The sequence below is a fragment of the Ctenopharyngodon idella genome, chromosome 8, assembly GCF_019924925.1.
Source record: "Ctenopharyngodon idella isolate HZGC_01 chromosome 8, HZGC01, whole genome shotgun sequence".
In the NCBI taxonomy this organism is placed as follows: Eukaryota; Metazoa; Chordata; class Actinopteri; order Cypriniformes; family Xenocyprididae; genus Ctenopharyngodon; species Ctenopharyngodon idella.
This window is the reverse complement of record NC_067227.1, coordinates 30,831,011-30,858,070: the sequence shown is the minus strand read 5'-3', so window position 1 is coordinate 30,858,070 and position 27,060 is coordinate 30,831,011. Positions and strand designations below refer to the sequence as shown.

Below are 27,060 nucleotides of genomic sequence, written 5' to 3'. Positions count from 1 at the left end.
CTATGACCACCGCGCGCTTCGATTTCGTCGGGCACACGCACTGAGGAAAAACACACACGCACACATTATTTTGACTCCATTTTTTTCTTTATTTTCCATGTATTTAAGTAAACGTATTTTTAAATGAAACACAGAAAGGAAATGTGAAATAATCTAGAACACAAAACCACCATATTACTAAAAAAAAAACCTGCATGTAAAAGTGAAATCTGAACAAGTACAGTCCATTTATGCAACACAAGTGCAGTATCAAATGTCATGCAGTGATTTTATCAAAAATAATCAGACCAGAGCAAATGCTAGACAAGTAAATTGTGGATACAATCATGATCAAATGTGTTAAGACTCTTTCATCAGAACATCCTCACACTATTACTATCAAAACACATCAAACACAATTTCACTAAAAAAAAAAAAAAAAATAAAATCCAATTAATACAGAACAAACTCACGATGTGATGTTGGCAAACCTGAACGCCTCCAAATTACAGGTACATAAAATATTTGCTTTCCAGCTTCTTTGAATGTCTATTTCAACCAGATAATAAATAATAAATAATTTTTCTATCCATCTTGGGTATTTGCAGCTATATATGTGTTAAAGTAACATTAAAATAACTGATTAAAAAGCCTAATGAAATTATTTTTAAAAATGTGATGGGGTGAATCCAGAAGTGTGCAGATACGGCAGCATCTGTGGGCTACTGATAATTTCAAATAAATAAAAGTATACATTGATACATAGCATGATTTAAAAAATTATCATTTTTTTAACAAAGTAAAGTGTCTACAAATGACCACTTGAAAAACAGGAACAAAAGTCAAAAGTGCAGCTCAATATTTGGAAAACATGATAAACCTGTGAAGAAAATGGCAAAAATTATAAACCTGTGAAGCAAAAAAAAATTTTTTTTGATTATACTAATTCCCCTTAGTTTAATTTGCCAAAGAGGCTGCCAGTAAATGCATCTTCAACAAGCATGACGCCGAGATGCTTTGCATCCTTCAAGTCTTTAATCAATAATAAATGCGTGCCAAAAAAATTTATAGATCTGTGTGGGAATTTACTGCCAGATACATGCAAACTACTGCAAGATGAATTCAAATGGAATCCTACAAGCAATGCCATAATTACTCTCTTTGATTTCTTCCATGCACGCAAGCTCTGTCTGCTGAAGTAAAACGCTCATTTAAATGTGTGCATGGATATGGGATACTGAATATATATATATATATATATATATATATATACACATGTATATATATATATATATATATATATATATATATATTCATTTTTGATGGGGCACCTAAAATCTGAGCATCATTTCTTTGTCTGAAGGCCAAAGGCGGCACATGAAGACAGGAGTGGCGTTGGGCACTGAACACACAGGGTAATGGCGATCAGGGTGTGTAGGCCGGTGGAGGCTGGAATTGGTTGGTAATGTCGTAATCAACTGGGTATGTTTCACTGCTCTCCTCCATCTCTGAGAGGAGCTCCAGGGCTTGCTCCTCCTCCTCAGTGGGGTAATGACGGAGCAGGTTGGCCGCTGTGGCTAAAATAGAGGCTCCGCCTGCACCAGCCACCAGGTAGAAGCTGATGGCAAAAGTGACGTAGATGAGCGAGCCGTGGTACTTCTTGTGCTGCTGCTGCAGGGACAGAATCAGTTCCGAGGCCCAGTAGCAGAAGCCAATCACTGTAGCGCACTGGAGCACTGGAACACACAGATTTATTAAGACTACAAAAACATTATATAAAGAACTAGGGGTGTAACGGTACACATATTTCACATGTGTACCGACGAATACAGAGTTGTTATAGCCCATTAACCACTTTTAACTACCATTAACCACCAATAATCGCATTAAGCTCTGTGTTTCATCCATCAAATTCTGTCCATTTTATCATGAAATTTAAACAATAAATGCCGATTTGTCGCTCTTTGATGTGACGTGACAGATCACTGTAGAGGCGCCTCATTTCAAGCGGCAGCGCGAGTGAACACGATCATCTCCTCCTCTTTAATACTAGTTACAGAATAAACTTGAATGAACATCTGAAGGTATGCTGAAAGATTCAGTACTTACTGAAACGGTCATATCTCGTGTAATCGCTCAATCAGTGTTTCAACCGCGGAAAAATATCAATGAAACAGCTTGTAAACAATATGTCACGTAGCATTTACCTCAGAAATGCCATTCAGTGTCCACAGCTTGTTAGTTCGCTAGAGAAATTAACTATTTAATTAGCCTATGAGTGTTGATTATTATATCTAAAAATAAATAGAAACTTAATTTAAGAATTTGGGCTCTGTTGTTAATTGTAACCTTTAATATTACAGTAATATGCAAGAAAGTGCTCCCTATATATAGTTATAGATAGATTTTTTTATCCTAAAGAAAATTTAATTATAATTTAATTTATTTAAAGACAGAGACACAATTTGTTCAGTAAACCACTGTTTAATAAAAAAGAAAAAAACAATTTTATGTTTAGTTTTCTCCCTCCCGCTGTACCGAATCCATAACGAACCGTGACTTCAATACCGAGGTTCATACCGAACCATCATTTTTGTGTACCGTTACACCCCTATTAAGAACTAAATCCTACACAAATTTGTACCTGTGAGGATGTGAGCGAAAGCATATCTGCGTGTGATCTTGAGGGCTGGGTGTTTGGGTCCAAAGACATCCAGCAGAAATGCCGTCAGGCTGCACAGAATGCCCAGAAAACAGAAAGCAGCGATGACCCGCAAAAGCAGAATGGACTGAGAGTTAATACAGTAATCTGTGGAAGAGAATTAACAAACAGTTTATTAATAAAGATCTCAATTTCACTTAGTATAAGTAAAACTCAACAACTTTAATATGCAATCTACGCACACTACCGTTCAAAAGTTTGGAGTCAATGTGATTTTTTAAAAGAGATTAATACTTTTATTCAGCAAGGATGCATTAAATTGATCAAAAGTTACAATAAAGACATTTATAATGTTACAAAAGCTTTCTATTTCAAATAAATGCTGTTCTTTTGAACTTTCTATTGATCAAAGAATCCTAAAAAACAAATGTATCATGGTTTCTGCAACAATATGAAGCAGCACAACAATTTTCAACATTGATAATAATCAGAAATGTTTCTTAAGCAGCAAATCAGCATATTAGAATGATTTCTGAAGGATCATGTGACACTGAAGACTGGAGCAGTGTTGGGTAAGTTACTCTAAAAAATTAATTACTAGTTACTAATTACATCTTCAATAGTGTAATTAGATTACTGTTCAAATTACTCTCTCCAAAAAGTATTTAATTACTTATTACTAATAATCCCATATCAACGTCGACTAGTTAATGAAACAGCTCTTTTAATTCTTTCAAATAAATAATATAAAACTACATAAATTATACTTATTAACTGACCAAAGTATTTAAAGTGAGAAGGATACATTAAAAAAATGCATTATAACATTAGACTTTAAATTTTGATGTTAAATCCACTATATAATTGTTCTACAGCCTATACACAGTATTTAGTTCAATTACATCAGAAGTAACTAATTAAATTACAGAAAAATAAGAGTAATCCCTTACTTTACTTTTACAATGGAAAAGTAATTAAATTACAGTAACTAATTACTTAATAACTAGTTACACTCAGCACTGGACTGGAGTAATGATGCTGAAAATTCAGCTCTGATCACAGGAATAAATTACATTTTAAATAGATTCACATAGAAAATGGTTATTTTGAATTGTAATAATATTTCACAATATTACTGTATTTTTGATCCATTAAATACAGCCTTGGTGAGCAGAAGAGACTTCTTTTTAAAACCCCTAAACTTTTGAACGGTAATGTATCTCAGGGGCCATTTACACAACATGAAGTTTTATTTAACAAAATTCGGGAGGCGCACGTTCAGGTAATCAACCAATCAGTGCAAGAGGAAGCCGGTATATAAAGCCGTCTCTCACCTCTATCCCGCGACAAGTTTCACAGCATCCCTCCACCACCCCATCACCTCACTCTTGGCTGGTTTCTATCCCAGTTAAGGAGGGGGAGTACTCTGGGTTCGGGCCAAATTCCGAGCTCGGAGCCCTCCCCCGGACAGCACGCCAAATACGCATAAATTACTATACGAATTACTTTATTTTGATTTCATGTACGTGTAAACTCGTGAAACAGTTTTCAACTAAAAACAGAAAACTTATGCGTTTGGCTATTAATTTACACGACAACAGCGTTCTGGGGGCCTGAAAAGGCAAACTTTTGAAATTGTGGAAAGTGGAAGTTTTTGAAAACGATACCGTTATCGTCTCCGTGTAAACTACAAAAACGGGAATGTGTGAAAACAGTGACGTCATGCACATGTGTATTACGTGTTCAGTCCACAGGTGCATAGTTTCTCTTTACAAAGTGACATCGCCAACTATTGGCATGGCAGCAGAATTCAGCGTTTTAGTCGTTTTGTGGATCTGTGTGAACTGGGATCATTTTGACTACGGTGTCGTCTGTACATGAAAAACACAATCGTTGTACACCGTTGTCGTGTAAATGTACCCTCAGTTTGGGATACCAACCCTCAATGAGTTTGTCATCTATATATCCCAGGACATCTGCGACACCAAGCTCCTGTCTGGGGCAGGTTCCTCCGTGGACGCGGAGCCAGGCCGGTTCTGCCAGGGCCGTACAGAGCGCCGTGATGGAGAGCGCGCCGGGCAGTGCCGACGCCAGACTCCTCTCTGGCTGTTTGGGTAGAGCTGTACCACCTCTCCTCCTCCGGTTGCCAGGCAGAGCAGTTCCCGGGGGTGCGTACATGGTATTAAACCTACTGAAAAGCCTAGATCAAAACAGAAAAACTCAAATACACCGGAGTGAGAGTGGACAGCTCTGGGGTTTGACCTCCACCGGCACTACAGCTGAAAAATCAAAACAAAAATCATGTTATAGTAATCTGGGGAATAAGATAAGACTTAGTATGAACTAATTAATGGTAATTATTAATAAGAACTAATCAATTAAATAATAATAAATGAATAATAAAAAATAACTAATGATACCAATAATATAAGTATAGTTATAGGTAGGCATTAGTGATAATACAGCAGATTTACATACCTGTTAATCAACATCATGCTAACTAATGATAAATTACTGATTACTGATCAGTATAAACAGACACACTTAATAACATAACAATACATAAACAAAACTGTGATTTTTCCCCCAGTTCTTCCTGTTATTTAATATATAACAAAAAAAATATTTGTATTTATAAACAATTATACCATTTATTTAAGCAATATATTTACCTGTTTGCTGTGACTGAAGCTCCTCTGTCGGTTTTTCAATCAGATTTGATCATTTGTGACATGAACTGGCCTTACACCTTCACAACACACACAAAACCCTTTAAAACCCTCTCAAATCCCACCAAAATATAAAACAACTTATTAAAACCAAATTGTAATATGTTTAGTTTCGAATGATCCCGCTGATCGCCGCTACATCGAAGACATTTTCGTGTGTTTTATTCTTGATTTCCAGTGAAAAACATAAACAATAGTCCGTCCGCTTCCTCCATCAGACGGAGACTCTCTTGCTTCAGATTTCCGTTTCCTGAATGTTACCGTTTGAACCAATCAGAGGCGTCCTTCAAGCAGACGTCAGTCGTCGAGCACATGCATGACGTTTAGTGTGAGGAATTGAAACAGTTCTGTATTTGTGACGCAATATAAGATTTTTCCCCTCATAATACATGCTCTTACAGGGATTTTTCAACACTTAATTTACAGTGCACTATTAAAGACAATTAAATAAATTAAATGTAATAAATGCATTAATATCTAATTATAATATTCAGTTAATATCTAATACATACAATATCCTACAGCAAACAAAACGTTTAATAAATATATATTTGAAATATAAAAGATATTTTCCTCTAACTTTGCCTTATATGTTCACGAACACTTTCGCTACACTCCTGATGGTGGCGCTACTGCCGTGCATTTGTATCAACAGCAAAACACTGAAGCACAAAGCAGGAAGTGGGGAGCTGCTGATAAACAGAAGTCTTGAAGTTGTGACATTTGAGAGAGAGAGAGAATAGTGTTACTGACAGCGGAAGATTTATATGTCATATAATCACAAATATCATACAGTTCTATGGAAATGAAGGGCGAGATGGAGCTGCTGCAGAGGGTGAGCGCGCACCCAGACTCGCGCTGTTGGTACGTCGCGTGGAACCCCGCGGGCACACTGCTCGCGTCATGCGGCGGGGACCGCGCGATAAGAATATGGGGTAAAGAAGGTAAAAATGCAACACACATGTTTTACACCGTGAATCACCCGTCTATAACCATTTACTGAAATATGAGAGCTGAAGTATGTCAAACTGAACTCATTCAATCATCATAATGAACAGTGACAGATATACACACTTGGTCTATAAAGATTAGACACATAAAACAGATTACAAAAATAAATTAAGTATATATATATATATATATATATTAAATTAAATATATATATATATATATATATATATATATATATATATATATATTTGAGTGTTATTCTTTTTATTGTCTGTCTTTTGTGTCTGATCTTTATGACACAGATAATGTAAATAAAATATATTAAAAATATATTGTGATCTTAATTCTCAGGGGACAGTTGGGAATGTAAGTGTGTCATGGCTGATGGTCACCAGCGTACGGTAAGAAAGGTGGCCTGGTCGCCCTGCGGGAAGTATCTGGCATCAGCAAGCTTTGATGCTACAACATGCATCTGGAAGAAGACGGAAGATGATTTTGAGGTTTGTTTTTGCATGCGCGTAATTTCACACCCTTAAAAATTCAAAGAAGTGACATCACTAACATCCTGTCAGTCAGCCTGAGTCTGACATGTGTCCGTCGTGTGTGTTTACAGTCCCTGACAGTGTTAGAAGGTCATGAGAACGAGGTGAAGTGTGTGGCCTGGGCTCCATCTGGAAACTTACTGGCCACCTGCAGCAGAGACAAAAGTGTTTGGATCTGGGAAGGTACATCAGGAATTGGGGATTAAATAGTGAAAGTCTCTCTATACCACAAATACAAACTTTTTTTCGCCCTTTAGAATGGTGTGCACTGATGAGTCATTCAAAATTAGACCAGGAATGTGTATTAAGATTTTGATTTCATTTTGACTTTAAGGTTTTACCCAGGGCTTAAGGCAAGACACCACAGGTGAATAGAGTAAAAATTTGTAAATAATGGGTATTAGACCATACTTTACCTAGTTGATTAATCACAGTACATTAAAGGGGACCTATTATACCCCTTTTCACAAGATGTAATATAAGTCTCTGGTGTCTCCAGAATGTGTCTGTGAAGTTTCAGCTCAAAATCCCCCACAGATCATTTATTATAGCTTGTTAAATTTGCCCCTATTTGGGTGTGAGCAAAAACACGCAGTTTTTGTGTGTCCCTTTAAATGCAAATGAGCTTCTGCTCCCGGCCCCCTTTCCAGAAGAGGGCGGAGCTTTAACAGCTCGTGCTTCGGTTGCTCAACAACAACAAAGCTGGAGAATCTTACGCAGCCAAAATGAGGATGCTCACCACCTTTGTTGTGTGTTCTTGGTTTATGTAAATTTTAGGGTTAGTGATGTCACTGACCCGGGAAGAAGCTTGTTGTAGTCCCTACCAGCTGTTTGTTGTAGTCCTTAAACTGTGAATTCTTTAAAAGAAAATATCTCCCTTTGCTTTGAACTTTGAGCGTTGTAACTTTGCAGATGTTGTTTATGCTCAAACAGCAATATTACACACTAACAAAAGTTAAAAAAGTGAAATCATAATCAAGGACCCCTTGTATTACAAGTTACTGTTATGTTTAAATATGCAAATAACACATTATCTAATTAAAAGTGCACTAATTTGCACACATTTCCCAAACAGAAATCTGAACATTGGATAAAGCCAGGTTCAAAATTATTGTTTCTCTCTTTTTTTTCTTTTGAAATGTTAAAGTTACAAATTTTACAGACAGGATTTTGGATATCTCTTTTTATCACTCCATAAATCAGAAAATACTGTTAACTATATGAACAAGCCCTTCTGTAAAAACCTTCAGTATATAAATATGAATAAAACTGTAAAGTTTGGTATATGTAAGTGCTGCTGAAGTGGAGATTTCTGGCTCAGTGCAGGAGAAAACACTAATTTTGATGATATGTGTATTGTAATTGAAATCTACAGACACGAATAGATAAAGTGTAATAAAATAAACACTTAAAGGTGCAGTAAGTGGTATTTGAACTACGCTGTTGGACATTGTTGATATTCGAAATCAACCCAAACAAACCCACCCCTCTCTTCATTGCTCCGCCTCCAAAATCTCCCTCTTGCTCGTTCTCTCTCCTCGACCGTCATACACTCCCTAATGCTGACTGGTTTGACGTTTGTTGTTGGACTCGGCCAGACTAACTTCCAAACAGTGGATTTGAAATATCACTGAGTGCCCCTTAAAAAAACAATGGTTTTGCCTGTAGTGTCTTGCCTTAAAGGGATAGTTCACCCAAAAATGAAAATTCTGTCATCATTTACTCACCCTCAAGTTGTTCCAAATCCATATGAAATTGATGGGCCCCATTGACTTCCATAATATATATTTTCCATACTATGGAAGCCAGTGGGGTCCGGCAACTGTTTGGTTACCCATATTCTTCAAAATATCTTCAGCACAAGAAAGAAATTCATACAGGTTTGGAACAACCTGAGGGTGAGTAAATGATGACAGAATTTTCATTTTTGGGTGAACTATCCCTTTAAGATTACTATTATTTGTGTTAAACTCTTTATTTTCCTTCTAGTGGACGAGGAGGATGAATACGAGTGTGTAAGTGTTGTGAATTCACACACGCAGGACGTGAAGCATGTCGTTTGGCACCCGACACAGGAGGTATGATATTCACTTGCGTGTTATCTGTCGCTCTCGTGACGTAGACACATAAAGAGCAGCAGGGTGAAACTCGTTTGCTTTTGCAGCTTCTTGCATCAGCCAGCTATGACAACAAAGTGTGCATTTATAAAGAGGAAGATGATGACTGGGAATGTAGAGCCACGCTAGAGGGACACGAATCCACTGTCTGGAGTTTGACCTTTGACCCTGAGGGACGAAGATTAGCGTCTTGTAGCGATGATCGTACCGTGAAGATCTGGAAGGAGTCAACTTCTGGAGATGGTGAGAGCATGAGGATTTCAAAATGATTGTTCTGTACAGTTTTATTCTGTTGATATTTTGAATATTTTGCAGGTTAGAAATGATATAGTCTGTAGTTCCTGGGTTGAATTTGATAGTGATTTTGTTGCAGGTTCGTCAGATGAGTCCTGGAAGTGTATATGTACCTTGTCTGGATTCCATGGGAGAACAGTATATGATGTTGCATGGTAAGATGCATGGTATTATTTTGGACATAAGGGTTTCTGCTGGTCTTTAAAAAGGTCCTAAAAAGTGAAATCATAATCAAAGACCCCTTTAAAAAGTTCTTACATTTTAAAGGTGTTAAATTTAACCTTCATACAACTTGCAGAATCCCTGTCACTGTTAAATAATGCACTAGCTGCAAAACACCAAAATGTTGCTTTGCTTATGACATGAGTCATCCATTGTGAGTTCAGAAGTGACGCTTGTATTTTTATAATCATTCTCATATTAAGGTGTCGTCTGACCGGTGCCTTGGCCACAGCGTGTGGCGATGATGGAGTCCGTGTGTTCAAAGAAGACCCCACTGCCGACCCAGAGCAGCCCATCTTCTTCCTGACGGCCCACGTGCCTAAAGCCCACAATCAGGACGTCAACTGCGTGTCCTGGAATCCAAAGGAGGCGGGACTGCTGGCCACCTGCAGCGACAACGGAGAGTTTGCCATCTGGAAGTACAACTCTGATAACTGAGCTGGTGAATGAAACTTGATCGCACAAAAGCACTGTATTTCAAATGCTCAAGTGGCATCATGGGTCATAACAATAGCTGTTTTTATTCTGAGTACTGAAAATGTGTGTATTGGCAGCACTGGTCAAATGGAATGAAAGACAATACACTTTTCAACTGGCCTCATTCTGTTGTAACTTTTCAGAATTTCTTAACCACGCGGGTATATTTTAGCTTCGCCTGTGGCTTAAAATACCTCCAGCGCTTGGATGAAATAAAGCCTTTTGATTCTGAAGATAAAACATACTCATTTTTAGTTTTAACATGTCATAAACCATCAGTTTGTATTGATATTAAATGCTTTCAAAGTCTGTTTAGTGGATTCATCTTTAATGCTTGTGTTAAAGCAATGTTCTGCATTCAATACAAGTTAAAACATATTCCCCTGGTTTCACAGACAAGGCTTAAGCTAGTCTTGGACTAAAATGCATGTTTGAGCTGTTTTAACTGAAAGCAACTTGTACTGACATATCTTAAAATATGTCAGCGCTATTGTTTTGTCTCAAGACGCACACCAGTAATGTTTTTTTCTAGTGTATATTTATAAAAGTTGCTTAAATATCCTAATTGAACTAAGGCCTAATCTTGGCTTAGGCTAAACCCTGTCTGTGAAACCGGGCCTAAGTGATGCACTCATAATGGACATCTATGGGGCATTTGAGGTGTAAAGTTGATTTTTTAGCAGTTCTTTTTAACAGTGGAAGTTACAATTTTAGCAATTTTTAACACGCTGGCATGATGTTAACATAATTTAAGTGTTAAAAATTATTTTCTGTCATAACTGACAACACGTGAAGTGTGGTACATTCCTTTAATATAAACAAGACGATCTTTAGTCATATGAACAGATAATGTCATGTTTCATAAAACAATGCCAATAATAGCGCCAGATATGGATGTATGAAACAAAAGCTTGATGACAACAACTCATCCTAGAGTAAATAAAGAACAAGTCTGATGAATAACAGGGTAATCTTTATTTAAATTATTTGAAGTATTATGCATATAAATGTGTTTGGTCACTGGTTTGTGTTTCCTAATATATGAAAAAGATGGGATTCAGTATGCCAAGCTATTTGTAAAACAACAGTTGTAATGTACAGAGGAACATCAGTCAGTTCCTAATAGAAATCCAGGTGCATGTCATTAAATAACGGTCCATGTTGAGTATATGGTAGTTCAAAAACAGCACAAATAACCAAACAGCAGTTGATTTCTGATGTCCAGGTCAATTGAATGTGTGTAATCAGGGCTTTCTGCCTTTTTTGCGCAGGGACTGTCCTTCCCCAGAGAACGCAATGAAGTTAGTGGCCAAGTCATCCTGAAGACAAGAAAATATGTGATTAAAATAAGACGAGATTTACAAAAACACTACTTCTTGTCTAATGCTGCCAATTTAAACTAACTTTGTGACAGCTTACAGAAGACTATAGAAATGTTGATTTGTTTAAACCCTAAATATTATTTGCCCTGTAATTTCACTCACCAAGTCAGTTTTGCGGGGCTGTTGTCTGGAGTTTCGGATGAAGGTGATCTTCCCAACTTTGAATTCGTAGTTAGGAATTCCTCTGTATGAATTAAAAAACAGCAATTATTAAAATGTACAGTTTAGCTGTGAGAATTAAAGGGTTAGTTCACCCAAAAATGAAAATTATCCCATGATTTACTCACCCTCAAGCCATCCTAGGTGTATAAAGTTTTAAATATGGATATTTTTTTTTTTTACAAAAACCCATCACTTCGCTTCAGAAGGCCTTTATTAACCCCCCTGGAGCCGAATGGATTACTTTTATGATGGATGGATGCACATTTTTTGGACTTCAAAATCAGGAGCACCCCATTCACTCCCATTATAAAGCTTGGAAGAGCCAGGATATTTTTTAATATAACTTGTGTTCGTCTGAAAGAGGATAGTCATATACACCTAGGATGGCATGAGGGAGAGTAAATCATGGGATTATTTTCATTTTTGGGTGAACTATCCCTTTAAGTGGTCTGGGTCCGACTGAGGCAGGTACCGTTTGATATCACTGGGATCGAGGGGTGCTGGACTGGGCTCAATGCCTTTCTTCTTCCCATCTAGACGATTACCAGAACCTGTAAAGGCCTGTGGGATGAAACAGGAAGTAAACCAAAGTGGACAAGTCTTAACAAATTGTCAAGGTAACATTCAATTTCATAACATTTATAAAGGAGCATTAAACTGCGGTAATGATAATCATTGTTTGACTTACTCTGAAACCCAAGTCCACGTCATAGTTACTGGGATCTGTTTCCTCTTCCTACAGCAGAATGACAAATGCAGGATCAGTAAGAACAACATTTATGTGAATTATAATCAAAATACTGAGCTAAAGTGTGATGAAATGAATAGTCAGAACACACTGTTGGTTCTTCAGGATGCGGCATGTGTCTCTCTGGTTCTTTGTAGCCAAGAGGAGCATCAAAGTCCACCTGATGAACAAAAAAATAGTGAAATTGGAGAAAAACTGAGGTTTTTATTATGTAAATATAAAAATTATTTTTTTTTAAAGAAGTCTCTTATGCTCAATAAGGCTGCATTTATGTGATCAAAAATACAGTTAAATCAGCAATTTTGTGAAATATTACAATTTAAAATAACTACATTTTAATATGTAATTTATTCCTTTGATCAAAGCTGAATTTTCAGTGTCACATGGTCCTTCAGAAATCATTCTAATATGCTGATTTGCTGCTCAAGAAACATTTCTGATTATCATTGATGTTGAAAACAGTTAATGTTTGTGGAAACTGTGAACCATTTTTTTTCCAAGATTCAAAATAAGAATCTTTTGTAACATTATAAATGTCTTTACTGTCACTTCTGATCAATTTAATGCACCCTTGCTAAATAAAAGTATTAATTTCTTTTTTCTTTCTTTCAAAAACAAAGTCAGTAGGGTTAGGTGTGTTCATATATTATGTAAACAGTAAAAAAATAAGCATCCCTACGTTCATGTCACACTCAATGATGGACACAGCCTTGTCTGGTTTGGTCTCCATGACACGTAACTCATAGACCTGGAAGACAGACATTTCTGGCTTAGTGTATCAGGGTTTTTACCACATAAATCATTATACTGAGTAACAAACAATCACCTTTTCATTATAACTGATAGCGATCACATCTCCTGTGGTCAAACAGGCGAAATTCCTCAAAGCATTCTCTAATCTGGATAAAAAAAGGAAATATTGCACATTGAGATCTAGATATTAGCTGATATACTGTTAAAAATATATTTTAGTGTAAAAGGTGCATGTTTTGTTAGCGTACACAGCTTTAGGATTCGTGATATCCAGGAAGTCTGGACTCTGTGGCTGGAATTTGGAGTATGTGGCCACCATGAGATTGACGCTTTCCACCTGGACCAACCCGCCCTCCTCCAACAACAAGTTCTGCATCATCTGAAAACATGATCAACATTTTGATATCCTGAATAATAACATGTCTAAAGCAAATCAGATCCGGTAACAGCCTATCTGCTGTATATTTTATACCCAGTGAGGGAGATAACAGATGCCTTCATCTGCCACAAACTCCAGAACGCCACAGTGTGTCATTCTGTCTGAATTCTTGTTGGTGAGTTTGAACAGCATGGGATATGTGATGTTAAGTCTGCCTGAAAAAACAAACCACATTTGAAATCGATAAACAGGACATGACAGTAAAGTTGGAAGGTTTTTCATATTTAATGAACTGCATGTAACTTACTCAGCTGGTCCAAGGCAGACGGAGGCATGATTACTGAAAATACAACATGACATCTGCATTAGTTCAATGAAATGCAACCCAAGATCTACAAAATATATTGTGTAACATGTGGAAACATCTTTACAGTATTATAGACCATGACATACTCTTTCCTCCTTTGTCCACATCAGAGCGGTCATTGGGCCCTGGCAGCATGGACACAGAATAACACCGGTACTGGGCGGAGAAACGGTTCTGGAAACCCCGGCCCAGATGGGGCTCAAACATGTTGAAGGAGAACTGATGGAGGAAGAGGACAGAAAAATTTAAAACACAAACCTTGAAGAATACATGGTTTTTGTATACTTTATATATATATATATATATATATATATATATATATATATTATAATATATATAATATATAATCCATTATTATTGCTTTTTTAATAACAAAAGCAATAATAATAGAACTTTTATTGCTGCACTTCTAATGTTACTGTCTCCTTAGTCAGAATTGTTTATGTTATAGCATTCCTGTATTCCTTTCTTGTAAATCTCTTAAATGTCTGAATAATTTCAAATGTCAGTTTAATAATAAACAAACATCTTATGATTTCTGCCACAGTGACAGTGCAGCTTTCTACTGCTTTTAGCTTAGCATTAGCTAGCCAGTTCTTACAGTAATAACAATAAAAGACGTAATGCTAAAAGGCAAATTTAAAGGTTGCTTAAAATCGATTACAGACCATATTAGCTGTTTATCTGCCTGACAGCAGAACCTCAGCGATGATGAGATGAATGCTGATGACAACTCAATAACAGAAACACAGCAGCTCTCCTTTCAGTGGGAAGTGCGTTTCGAGTACTAGGACGTGACGCAACAAAACAATACACCGTCAGCCAAACTTTAGCCAATCACATCTCTCTTTCAAGCTTTGGTACACGCCCCATTTGTTAAATCCATATTATATAAATTTATTATAACTTATAAATACATTTCCCGAATGTATTTTAAAAAAAAGAGAGAGATTCTTTTTGTTTTTATATTACCGTATTTCTGCACCATGTTTTTGACTCGCCAAGCGATGTTTCCGATTGGACAGCAGAGCCCCTCGCTCTCGCACACCATTGGCTAATGTGTCTATCTGTCACTCTAAGTCGTTATTCAATTGGTTATTTCTCCAAAGGCCGTACTAAATGTACAACAAGCAAATTTGGCGCCACAGACGAAACACGGAAACCCTCAGTTTAGAACAAGGACAGTGTTTTAAAACGCGAACATACGCAAAAGTGATAGTTTTATATATTTACATTTTATAATCTTATATTTTAACATGTTTGTGACCGATATTCGAAAGGAATTTTATGATGTTGTCGTTAATCAGGTGCGTAATAACTGTTTTTGTCTGGGTTTGGTTGCTGGAGTCATTGAAGACCCGAATACTGTTGATGTTTACTGTTACAAATAGCTACTAGTATTTACTACTACCATTTAGTACTACCATTATATGCTGACGTTTTAATATTGTGTGTTATATAGTTCATATTAATTTATAATATATACATATTCTATTCTATATGTTGTTGTTTGTGTACTGTAGTTACTGTATTGTTGTTTATAGTACACACTCTTTAACTACTCGCAGCAGTTTAATATCCTTAAACTTCTTTGAATTTCAAAGACTTGTATATTTTCTGTCTCTTGTTTTTATGTATTTAGAGAGTGGCCCTGCTCGTGTCTCCTGATATTGATGCCTTGTGTGCCTGTAAGGTTCTGCAGGTTAGTCATATCATTATAAATTCATATACTACATATGAAATTACATATTTCACACAATATTTACTCAAAAGTGTTCCAAATGTTTTTCCATCCAGGCTCTATTTCACTGTGATCAAGTCCAGTATACGCTGGTTCCTGTGACAGGATGGCAGGATTTGGGGACGGCTTTTATGGAGCATAAAGAACAGGTACCACTTTATGCTCTGCCACAAATGCTGTTTAGATTGGTGACCTATACACCGATCAGTCATGACATTACGACCACTGACTGACAGGTGAAGTGAATAACACTGAGTATCTCTTCATCACGGCACCTGTTAGTGGGTGGGATATATTAGGCAGCAAGTGAACATTTTGTCCTCAAAGTTGATGTGTTAGAAGCAGGAAAAATGGGCAAGAGTAAGGATTTGAGCGAGTTTGACAAGGGCCAAATTGTGATGGCTAGATGACTGGGTCAGAGCATCTCCAAAACTGCAGCTCTTGTGGGGTGTTCCCGGTCTGCAGTGGTCAGTATCTATCAAAAGTGGTCCAAGGAAGGAAAAGTGGTCCAAGGAAGGAGCAGTGGTGATCCGGCGACAGGGTCACCACTGGTCACCAAGGCTCATTGATGCAGGTGGGGAGCGAAGGCTGGCCCGTGTGGTCTGATCCAACAGATGAGCTACTGTAGCTCAAATTGCTCAAGAAGTTAATGCTGGTTCTGATAGAAAGGTGTCAGAATACACAGTGCGTCGCAGTTTGTTGCGTATGAGGCTGCATAGCCGCAGACCAGTCAGGGTGCCCATGCTGACCCCTGTCCACCGCCTGAAAGCACCAACAGTGGACACGTGAGCATCAGAACTGGACCATGGAGCAATGGAAGAAGGTGGCCTGGTCTGATGAATCACGTTTTCGCTTACTTCACGTGGATGGCCGGGTGCGTGTGTGTCGCTTACCTGGGGAACACATGGCACCAGGATGCGCTATGGGAAGAAGGCAAGCCGGCGGAGGCAGTGTGATGCTTTGGGCAATGTTCTGCTGGGAAACCTTGGGTCCTGCCATCCATGTGGATGTTACTTTGACACGTACCACCTACCTAAGCATTGTTGCAGACCTTTCATGGAAACGGTATTCCCTGGTGGCTGTGGCCTCTTTCAGCAGGATAATGCGTCCTGCCACAAAGCAACAATGGTCCAGGAATGGTTTGAGAAGCACAACAACGAGTTTGAGGTGTTGACTTGGCCTCCAAATTCCCCAGATCTCAATCCAATCGAGCATCTGTGGGATGTGCTGAACAAACAAGTCCGATCCATGGAGGCTCCACCTCGCAACTTACAGGACTTAAAGGATCTGCTGCTAACATCTTGGTGTCAGATACCACAGCACACCTTCAGGGGTCTAGTGGAGTTCATGCCTCGACGGGTCAGGGCTGTTTTGGCAGCAAAAGTGTGACCAACACAATATTAGGAAGGTGGTCATAATGTTATACCTGATTGGTATACTCTATAGACTGTTATTTGGTTAATAGTCCTCAGCTTTTAATTCTAATCTAGAAGCAATTGTTTGTATCTGTATGTTTCTTCTTCTAGTACCAGTATTTTGTTTTGATAAACTGCGGAGCAAATGTGGACCTCCTGGAGACCCTTCAGCCTGAGGAAGACTCTGTTTTCTTCATCTGTGATACACATCGACCTGTTGACGTGGTCAACGTCTACAATGACACTCAAGTACAAATGTTCAGCACTTTATTAGCTCTGAGGTATCTTGTTGCAAATATGCAGTTATTCATAAATGATCTCTTTACTTGAACTGCAATAGATTAAGCTCCTGATCAAGCAAGATGACGACCTTGGTGTTCCGTCCTACGATGACATCTTTCGTGATGATGATGAGGATGAAGAAGGAGACGGTGATGATTCTGGAAATGAAAGCGATGGAAGCGCAGAGCCTTCTGGGAAGCGGAGGCGTTATGATGAGGTATGTTTTCATATCCATGTCATGCATATTATGAGTAGCTGGATTCTTTATACTCAAGTCTGCATTAACTTCTTCAGGGTGCTTTGGAAAGGAGAATAGAACGACAACGCGCCAGACGGGAATGGGAAGCACGAAGGTAATTTAATTATATACGTAACAATAACTCAAAATGGCCAATCCTGACACATTCTTGTGTGATAACTACATTCTGAAGTGTGTGTTTGTGTTTGCAGGAGAGAGATTCTGTTTGACTACGAGCAGTATGAGTTCCATGGAACATCAGTGAGTAACTATGATCATGTTTTCATATGGTCTGATTTTATAGCTCATGTTCATGCTTTCATGCATCTGTGACTTCATCAGATTTACCTAAAGATGCTTTAGATGGTTTATAAAGCTGGGTGAAATGGCTAAAAAAAATATATATATTTTCAGGCTTTTGACAATATTCAGCTTTCTCTACTCTGAAATATGCACTAATATAACAATACATAGTGAACAGCAATATATGCATATGTAATAATTTAGCTAAAACTTATATTCAAAGCAAATAAAATGCTATGTGGAACTTTCATAAACTTTAAAGGGCACCTATTATGCAAAATTCACTTTTACATGATGTTTGAACATAAATGTGTGTCGGCAGTGTGTGAACACAACCACCTTATAATGGTAAAAATGGTAAAATTTTTAATCCCCATAAATCATAAGCACTGTCTCAGTATATGCTGTTTGCAGTTTCAATGCAATGTGACGTCACAAATGCGTAGGCCTCGCCCACGACTGCTGACGGACTCTGCCCTAATAGCATATGGTGTGTTCAAGTCCTCCTGGAAAATTTGTATTTGAGGTGGGAAGTCGTGTTTACGAGGGCAGGTACGTTCAAGTCACTTTTGTCGGAGTAAGATGGCGGTGTACCTTCTCTTAATTAATTACACAAAAATACAGCACTTCTACTTCTAGAAAATATGAAGAACAAACAATGTGCATTAGGTGTGTTTTGCTTTTTATGTTTTTAATTAATTTATGAAGCCACTGTAAACTTTGTTACATATTATATTGTTATATTATAGCTAATGCTATCATATTTTGTGCAGACAATTAGCTTACTTCGTTGTAAATAGAAAAGCCTGACAATGTCCCTGCAATATTCCGCCATGTTTCTCATTGACACACCCCCAACTCATACAGATCGGGGCTTAAAGAAAATTCCGAGCTTCTCACTCGTATTTACAACATTGTTGTGGCGTTCATGTGCGTTCAACTCGTAAATACGATCTTTCCAACGTGACTTGAACACACCAGTAGACCTGTCCTGGGTGAGCTGTACACAGTCCGCCGTGTTTATCTCCTCGCCAGAGTATTTAACAGCAGCATTCAAGTAAGAAATGTATTCTTATTAAAGCTACTAAAGTTATTCAGTCGAGAGTAGTGAGTGATCTTCTGTTTTTCATTTGTTGTTTGATTTATATTAACAGCATATACAACTGTACATTACGCTGCTTTCACTCTAATATACAAGTGTGAATTCTTTACTTGCTGTTTACGTTCACAGACATAACCGACTGTGTTTATGTGAACTTTGTGTGTTTTTGATGTAACCTTGTGTGTATTTGACAGTTTAAGCGCAATAAGACGTGAAAGAGAACTTAGTTTAATACTCACAGGAGGCACCGTCTGACAGCTAGATTTCTGTGCGCGTGCTTCGGAAGTGTGCGCTCAGAAAACCATATATAGATACCATATACCGCAATGGAGACAATCAAAACCAAACAGATGTTTTAGTTTTTGGCAGAGTATCTCAGGCATGAGTTGTACAGGCTCCGCCCTCTTCTTGACAGTTGGCAGCTTATTTGCATTTAAAGATACATGCACGAAAACGGCATGTTTTTCCTTCCACTCAAAAATGAGCATTTACAACATGGTATAATAAATGATCTGTGGGGTATTTTGAGCTGAAACTTCACAGACACATTCTGGGGACAGAATGTCTTATATTACATCTTGTAAAAAGGGGCATAATAGGTCCCCTTTAATGAATCATTGCATCAATTTCGGGGTGAAAAAACAGGATACGGCCTAATGTCAATAGTAAACTTCAAAAGGATCTGATTGAATCCTATAATGTGAATGTGTATCATTCGGTTATTAAATATTTGTAAATTATTAAATGCCATAAATACTCAATAAATTGCTCAGTATCAATACTACTCAATATTTGTTGTCTGTAGTGCGTGAACCTATTTATTCTGTTGTCTACAGGCAGCGTTGGTGATGTTTGAGCTGGCCTGGGTCATGTCTAAAGATACCAAAGACATGCTGTGGTGAGCTTCCTGTTTTATATCATCTCTAAGAAGATGCAGTAGTGCCATAGATGTGTTCTGTGAACTGAAAACTGACTCTTTGATTGGCAGGTGGAGTGTCATTGGACTGACAGATCAGTGGGTTCATGATAAAATCCCAAAGTAAGAATCTCACTCTAATCTCGAATCACCATAATCAACCGCTTCAAAACATCTCATGACTTCTGAAGCAGTATGTTTCTAAGTAACCTGTGCTTCTTCGTCATACAGCATGAAATATGTGACAGACATCGCCACCCTGCAGCGCCACGTGTCCCGACACAACCATAGAAATGAGGATGAGGAGAACTCGCTGTCCATCGACTGCATGAGGATCTCCTTTGAATACGAGTATCCTTCTCCACATGATGTTGAAATTGTGTTTGAATGTGTGTTGTAGATGGCTATATTCAAAACAAAACACCAGTGCATTGCTTAATGCATACTATTGTGCTGTTTAATGATCTCATTATGGTGCATGTTTAATTTCAGTGAATCTACAGTTATCTTGGAAATTAATATGGTTCTTTTGCATCTAATTTTATGTAAAAAGGTCTTAACTTTTGAAGTATGGTGTGCTCTGTGCTCTCGCAAATGAGGGTTTCGTGCATAGCAATGTATATAATGCATGCTGCTGTCTTTCACAAATCGTAAGTGGTATATCATTCTGAACATGCATGATGAAGAACTGTGTGTGTAAAGAGTGTGTTTGACCCTTGACCCCATGTGTCAGTCTGAGGTTGGTGTTGTATCAGCACTGGTCTCTGTATGAGAGCATCTGTAACTCTTGCTACACCTCCTGTAGCTTTAAACTCTGGTCCATCAATGGACAGAAGAAACTCCAAGAGTTCCTGGCTGACATGGGGTGAGTGGACAGGTTTTATTCTTCCTGCTCTTTATGGGCATAAAAACACTGTTAATGGTGAAAACAACATTTTGGATTTTTTGCTAAAGCAATAACCCACAAGAAGACATGCATTACAGTAATTTTATCACATTTATGCCATGTTTTTTCCCTGCTTAAATGAAAATTATCCCATGATTTACTCACCCTCAAGCCATCCTAGGTGTATATGACTATATTCTTTCAGACAAACACAATCAGAGATATTTAAAAATATCCTGACTCTTCCAGGCTTTATAATGGTAGTGAATGGGGGCGTGAGATTTTGAAGCCCAAAAAATGCATCCATCCATCATAAAAGTTATCCATAAGGCTTCAGGGGGTTAATAAAGGCCTTCTGAAGTGAGGCAATGGTTTTTGTAAGAAAAATAAACTAAAAAAAAAACTAAAAAATAAAAAATAAACTTTCTAAACTAAAATAACTAGCTTCCGGCAGACGACCGTACGCATACCGCGCAAGTCGTCTTGCACCACAAGAGTAATTTCTGACGCGACGTAAGATGCAGGATATAGGAGTATCGTTAGGTTAGACGCCTCTCATGGTTTAAACAAATAGTGTTTTCTTTAAAATTTTCTTTAAAATGCGTACCATTTTCTGCCAGAAGCTAGTTATTATAGTTCATAAACTTTTTTTTTTTTTTTTTTTAAATATGGATATTTTTCTTACAAAAACCCATCGTTTCGCCTCAGAAAGCCTTTATTAACCCCTGGATTTTTTTTTTTTTTTTTTTTTTTTTTTCAAAATCTTATGCCCCGTTCACTACCATTATTACGTTTGGAAGAACCAGGATATTTTTAAATATATCTCCACTTGTTTTCGTCTAAAAGAAGATAGTCATGAACACCTAGGATGGCTTGAGGGAGAGTAAATCATGGGATAATTTTCATTTTTGGGTGAACTATCCCTTTAACTGTGAGGTGTGTCATTGGTTTGCATTAATATAGAATACTATGGCTGTTTTACAGTGTGGTTCATCCAATCAGATTTTAGTTGAAAATATCCTTTTAATGCTTGTTTTTTTTCCTCAGTCTCCCACTCAAGCAGGTCCGGCAGAAGTTTAACTCAATGGATATGACGATTAAAGAGAACCTGCGTGAAGTCATCGAAGAATCGGCAAATAAATTTGGGTGAGAGAGAGTCAAATGAAAGATTGCGCTTTTTGTAGTCAGTATCTGTCACATGATTAATTTATTGCTTTGTTTTTTTTTCCACCTCAGTATGAAAGACATCCGTGTTCAGACATTTGGTGTACATTTTGGCTTTAAGAACCGGTTCCTGGCCAGTGATGTGGTTCATGCTGCGGCCGCCTTGCTGGAGAACGTGGAGAAGGATGAAACTCCAACGGACAACTTCATCAAAGCTCTGGACTGTCTGTCCAGGTATGAAGCAGGGTTACTGTTTTGTTTTGAATATAAGACCATATTTTTTTTTCTTAGAAACACTTCTGAAAAAAACGGGTTCATCTCATATTCAGGGTCTAGATTTTTACGTCAATAATACAACCGCAACAATAGGTGGTGCCAAATACAAACTTCCTCTGTGTTTGATTTTAAAATGTAAGACCGTAATTCTACTGTTAATAAAATTTTGGTAGGCTACATGGTTTTCACTATGAGATGATTATAATCATCTACCTAATTGTATATAATATATAATTCAGATGGGCTACAGGTTATTTTTACGGTATGCCAAAAAGTGTTTATTTTTTAAATGTGATCGTTGGTACATTTTGTAATCAGGGTTGTCTTATATTCGGAACAATACAGTATTATAGTTAACTAAAGCTAAAACCATAAAAAAAAAATTGTTGCATTAAATATAAAAATACTTAAACTTATTTTATTTCATCTAGACACTAAAGCTAAATTTCGCAATTTTATTTAGTTTAACTTGTACTAAAATAAACTAGAACTGAAATAAAAATTAACTACATAAACACACACACAAAAAACTAATACAAAAGACAAAACCACAACAACATTACTAAAACTTCAAAATGAAAATGGAAAATACAAAAGTAAAAACAAACAAATTCAGAATATTTATAAAAAAAATAAAAAATTAAAAAAAAGCTGTATTAGTATCTCAATCATACTAAAGTAACACTGGTATGAAGAGGCTAGACCATCTCATAAACACTTTCATAGATATTGTACAGTGTCTGTGTAGTTTTTTAACTACAGTTTTACTCAGTAACTCCTCTCCTCTTGTCTGTGTTTCTAGGAGTAATCTGGAGCGGTTGCATTTAGGCATCGATCTGGCCAAGAAGAAACTGAAGGCCATTCAGCAGACGGTGGCAAGCTGCATCTGCACTAACCTCATACTCTCACAGGGGCCTTTCCTCTATTGCCATTTATTAGAGGTATGGATCAAATCTGATGTCTTCAAGTTTACATTTATGGAATGCAGCATAGTTCCTCAGTGGCCGTCAGCATCTTGAAGTGCAGCACTGTTCATTTAAATAAGCAGCTCTCAGTGTTCCCAGTAGCTGCGTTTACATGAACCCTAATAATCTGATTGTAATCGAACTAGTAGCACAGTCAGAATAAAGTCACGTGTAACCACGTAATTCGGAATGAATTGGCCAAATATAATTAAAAATTCATTCAGATTGTAAGGGGTGGTTTAAACATTTTCTAATCCAATTGAGGAGACATGTAAACATTTGATTGGATTGAAAACCGAAACTGGAAAGTTCTGCACATATGCAATGACATAGAAATGACGTATGACGCGAGGAACGAGCTGTTGTTGTTGAATATAGTGTAATAAACGACTGTCGTGTCATTCAGAAAATCTCCTTCCACTCATCATCTGTGAAGTGGAGCAGGACAATGCCGTCTCAGCCGTCCTTGTTTCAGACTCTAATCCACAAACGCCTTATTTTGGGCGCCGGAATCGTCGTTTTTACTGCAAAAGGTTCATGTGCTCGTCCTTTCCTAATTAGGACCCAAAATAGATAAATATTAAGTCTGCTTTTTAAAGAACAAAGAAAGGAAGCAATATAGGACAATGGTTAGTATGTGCAAACGGCTGGAAACTATGTTCGTGCAGTGTATGCGTGTCAAAAAATTAATTCTGATTTGAAGTTTGTGACGTATAAACGCACACAAAACCCGATCACTTAATTTAGCAGTCATGTAAACACTACGTTCGGATTCATCAATCAGAATGAATTCATCCCGATTAAAACAAAAGGTGTCCATGTAAACATAGCTAATGTCTCAGAGCAGATGGGTTTGTGCTGTGATTTTAGGTCATTTGTAACCTTCTCTATCTCCTCCTCCTTTCTTCCAATTTTTTTTTTTTCCAAAAGTATTATTACAGTTATTATTATTATTATTATTATTATTATTATCTTTATATACAGTTGTATTATTAGAGTAATATTTGTGTTTTTATTATTATATTTCAATAAAATAGAAAATAAACATTTATTATTATTATTATTATTATTATTATTATTATTATTATTAAATACTATATTATTAATGCTATAGAAATATTTATTGATTTATTATTTTTTTTTAAATAAATATTTATTTTTATTTATTTAATTAATAATTTTCCACTCTGCCTAATTCTCATGTTGACACATTTGAAATGATATGAGGGTGAATAAATGACTAATTTATTTAGTCAATAATTCCTTTATTGTGTTGAAACCCAGTTGTTGAAGTGTTTCTTGTGTTTGTAGGGAACACCAGATGTGAAGCTGTTTTCTAAACCTCTGGCTCTGACTCTCCTCTGCAAATATCTGCTCAAAGCGTTCATCTGCTCCGTAAGTACATGTGTGCAAAAAATACTGCATGAAAGAAGTCAGTTGACGTGGTGTGCCTGTGGAGTTTATCAGCAGTCACATTAAGCTGCTAAGCCAGGGAAATGTAGGAGTTGAGCACGTGATGATAAGACACGGATGTTTTTGTTAGACGAGGAACAAACGCTGTAAGATCCTGCCGTTGATAATGGCCGCTCCTCTGGATGTGGAGAAGGGGACTGTGATCGTCCTGGGAATTCCACCAGAATCAGACACATCTGACAAGAAAAAGTGAGTTTGTTCATGCTTTTATACAGAGATGTACATTTGCCACTGTTTCTACTCTGAAAAATGCCAAAACTCCAATCAAAATTTACATCAGCGGTTTTCTTTTTCCTCAAGCTTCTTTGGCCGGGCTTTTGAAAAGGCAGCTGAGAGCACCAGCTCCAGAACTCTACATGATCATTTCGACACTTCAGGTCAGTCACTGCACCGCGGCATCATGGGCCGTGATCACACACAGCACATGTCAACCACTAGAGGGCAGAGCAGCCCAGAGTTTCTGTGCTCTTCTGACCAAGAGTTAAAGTAATTTGCAATGATGCAAAATCATGAAAGTAGTATGGTAAATATTTAAGAAAAGTTATTTAATTATTGTATTTTCATTTATCAATTATTTGTTATAAAAGAAGTACAGCTCAATTTCAACTCCAGCCAAATGTTGAGTAAATGATGGTAATTTTACATGGAAGATTTGTTAAGGATGGTTGCTTTGTCACAGAACAGGTTGCAATATTAACACTAAAGTTATTTGACATGATCTGCACAACTGATACACTCCTGTCTAACTGATTCACACACAGTTTTCCCATCATTTCTGTCAGTTTGGTGCTAGATGCCTTCAGTTCTGCCAGACCCCAAAACACACACGCACACACACACACGTACATTTATCAACATGTCGTAACAGGTTATGTGAAGACCCATGTCTCTCTCTACAGTTATTGAGCTAAAGATGGAGGACAGAGGGAAGTTTCTGGATGCCCTCATCACCCTGTTGTCATAAAGGCCCACTGCATGCTGGGACTGATTGCCAAACTGCACACAGAAACTCTGGACACACGTATGTGTGCTTTGCATCCACACACACAGTGGAATTTCACATCCCTTGAGTAAACGTGAGATTTACCGTGTTCTCAGCCAGTTTGGTGCCAAATACCTTCACAGACTACAGCCCTTCACCTCAGAGATCAGCTGATGTTTTGGTCATGTGGTGCCAGACCTTCTGTTTGACTGTACAGACCTGATTTAAGTGTGTTTTTTTTTTTTGTGTGTGTGTGTGTTCTGTCATTTAGTATGTATTTGTGCATTTTATATATGAATTTAAATAAATGATTTTTATAATCTTTTGATATTGTGTTCAGTTCACTGACCACTGATTCAAAGTTTGTTTTATTTTTAAATTTTTTTACCACAGTAAGATGGTCAGTTAAACATTAGTTTGCAAGACGTTTTACTTCCTGATGTTTTTGAGTGAAAGATGTTTATCTGATGAAGAAAAATATCAGATGATAAAAAAAAGAGAAAGTGCCTCCAACAGGTACATTTTGATGAAAGATTAAGACAAACACGTTTTCTTTGGATTAACATGCCCTGAAAAGTTTACATTAATATTTGTGTTAAAGGCACAATATGTAAGATTTTAATATTAAAATATCCAAAAACCACTTGCACAGTGTTATATATTTCGTTCAGCTGTGTACTCCTAAATGTTTCCAAGAATTTGTAAATTCAGAGAAATTCATAATTTTAAATAGTGCCCGTCCCTCACTTGTCGCCTGTCAATGACGTAATATCTGCGTTATCCTTGGTTTCTGCTTGTACTGCGTAGTAACCATGGTAACAGAGGCAGACAGCTGCGTAACATCTAGCGGCACCCTGTTGTTGTTGTTGTTGTTTCATTCAAGCATTATGGACTGGGCAAGCAAACTTTGGGACAAAAGGAGAAATAAAACGAGGCTCAATATCGGCGTGGCGTTTTTGAGATGGCCCGTTTTTAGACAGGTAAGCAAATGTAGGCTACCTAAGACTAATCAATGTTATATAGCTTAACACGATGAAATGTTAGAATATCATCAGTATGATATTCTAATGTTTATCTAGCTTACTGTTAGTCTCATACAGCCAACAAACTAATACATAGAATAACATTACAACTTTAAACACACTCAAATGCAATTTAGTATGATAGTGTAAAGATAGACCAAGTGAAACAGCACTGCATTACCTCACAATTTTAATTTGTCAAATAAACTGACCTGTATGTAATATTTCAGCACTTGCGAGTAATTTGGTGGAATGAAATGTCCTCATTCCTTAATATCCCCTGGGTCTCGCGTGTGGCACTGATATCAGTCTCTCATTAGCAATCACGCCCGCGATTCTTGGCCACGCCCTGCTTTATACCACAGTCATGTTAAAAACATGAATGCATTCACTCATCCATAAACATTATTTCCCCAAAAACATTATTAGATTCATCAGAATGACATGTTCCATGATTCCACGCTCATTCACTGCATCATCAATCACCTTTGTTATTGTTTTGAAGAGTTTAGCGTCCCCTAGCGTCAAAAA

The 27,060-nt window shown here is 37.3% G+C and overlaps 4 protein-coding genes across 4 annotated transcripts; 2 read left to right on the top strand and 2 right to left on the bottom strand.

The window, feature by feature from the left end:
* Positions 1-65: 65 nt before the first annotated feature.
* tmem127 (transmembrane protein 127) lies at positions 66-5,612 on the bottom strand. Its single transcript, XM_051904490.1, has 4 exons — positions 5,314-5,612; positions 4,582-4,920; positions 2,624-2,788; positions 66-1,715 (listed from the first exon to the last, which is right to left on the bottom strand). The coding sequence occupies exons 2-4, from the start codon at positions 4,817-4,819 to the stop codon at positions 1,405-1,407; spliced, it is 714 nt and encodes a 237-aa protein (XP_051760450.1). The 5' UTR covers positions 4,820-4,920; positions 5,314-5,612; the 3' UTR covers positions 66-1,404.
* A 407-nt stretch (positions 5,613-6,019) lies between these two features.
* On the top strand, positions 6,020-10,282 carry ciao1 (cytosolic iron-sulfur assembly component 1). Its single transcript, XM_051904480.1, has 7 exons — positions 6,020-6,314; positions 6,673-6,821; positions 6,935-7,046; positions 8,853-8,941; positions 9,028-9,223; positions 9,354-9,429; positions 9,700-10,282. The coding sequence occupies exons 1-7, from the start codon at positions 6,170-6,172 to the stop codon at positions 9,932-9,934; spliced, it is 1,002 nt and encodes a 333-aa protein (XP_051760440.1). The 5' UTR covers positions 6,020-6,169; the 3' UTR covers positions 9,935-10,282.
* A 644-nt stretch (positions 10,283-10,926) lies between these two features.
* On the bottom strand, positions 10,927-14,595 carry ufd1l (ubiquitin recognition factor in ER associated degradation 1). Its single transcript, XM_051904483.1, has 12 exons — positions 14,433-14,595; positions 13,851-13,983; positions 13,705-13,737; positions 13,491-13,612; positions 13,267-13,397; positions 13,092-13,164; positions 12,945-13,013; positions 12,357-12,425; positions 12,206-12,253; positions 11,990-12,078; positions 11,458-11,539; positions 10,927-11,292 (listed from the first exon to the last, which is right to left on the bottom strand). The coding sequence occupies exons 1-12, from the start codon at positions 14,433-14,435 to the stop codon at positions 11,218-11,220; spliced, it is 927 nt and encodes a 308-aa protein (XP_051760443.1). The 5' UTR covers positions 14,436-14,595; the 3' UTR covers positions 10,927-11,217.
* A 283-nt stretch (positions 14,596-14,878) lies between these two features.
* On the top strand, positions 14,879-25,835 carry cdc45 (CDC45 cell division cycle 45 homolog (S. cerevisiae)). Its single transcript, XM_051904462.1, has 18 exons — positions 14,879-15,071; positions 15,407-15,466; positions 15,562-15,654; positions 17,032-17,169; positions 17,261-17,419; positions 17,497-17,555; positions 17,653-17,701; positions 19,682-19,743; positions 19,834-19,884; positions 19,993-20,112; positions 20,495-20,626; positions 21,695-21,793; positions 21,884-22,045; positions 22,890-23,028; positions 24,364-24,447; positions 24,596-24,714; positions 24,826-24,902; positions 25,425-25,835. Exons 1-18 carry the CDS (start codon positions 15,021-15,023, stop codon positions 25,487-25,489), a joined length of 1,719 nt encoding a protein of 572 aa, XP_051760422.1. The 5' UTR covers positions 14,879-15,020; the 3' UTR covers positions 25,490-25,835.
* The last annotated feature ends 1,225 nt before the right edge of the window (positions 25,836-27,060 follow it).

Bases quoted from the DNA above. Each gene is read 5' to 3' on its own strand.
- ciao1 (XM_051904480.1), top strand. From the start codon at position 6,170: ATGGAAATGAAGGGCGAGATGGAGCTGCTGCAGAGGGTGAGCGCGCAC. The intron at 6,315-6,672 runs GTAAAAATGCAA...CTTAATTCTCAG, and splicing joins AAGAATATGGGGTAAAGAAG to GGGACAGTTGGGAATGTAAG. The intron at 9,224-9,353 runs GTGAGAGCATGA...ATTTTGTTGCAG, and splicing joins GGAGTCAACTTCTGGAGATG to GTTCGTCAGATGAGTCCTGG.
- tmem127 (XM_051904490.1), bottom strand. From the start codon at position 4,819: ATGTACGCACCCCCGGGAACTGCTCTGCCTGGCAACCGGAGGAGGAGA. The intron at 2,789-4,581 runs GTTGGTATCCCA...TCTCTTCCACAG, and splicing joins AGATGACAAACTCATTGAGG to ATTACTGTATTAACTCTCAG. The intron at 1,716-2,623 runs GTACAAATTTGT...TGTGTGTTCCAG, and splicing joins TTTCGCTCACATCCTCACAG to TGCTCCAGTGCGCTACAGTG.
- ufd1l (XM_051904483.1), bottom strand. The intron at 13,738-13,850 runs GTATGTCATGGT...TTGTATTTTCAG, and splicing joins TGTGGACAAAGGAGGAAAGA to TAATCATGCCTCCGTCTGCC. The intron at 13,613-13,704 runs GTAAGTTACATG...TTGTTTTTTCAG, and splicing joins GTCTGCCTTGGACCAGCTGA to GCAGACTTAACATCACATAT.
- cdc45 (XM_051904462.1), top strand. From the start codon at position 15,021: ATGTTTGTGACCGATATTCGAAAGGAATTTTATGATGTTGTCGTTAAT. The intron at 15,467-15,561 runs GTTAGTCATATC...TTTTCCATCCAG, and splicing joins GTGCCTGTAAGGTTCTGCAG to GCTCTATTTCACTGTGATCA. The intron at 24,715-24,825 runs GTGAGTTTGTTC...TTTTTCCTCAAG, and splicing joins GACACATCTGACAAGAAAAA to CTTCTTTGGCCGGGCTTTTG.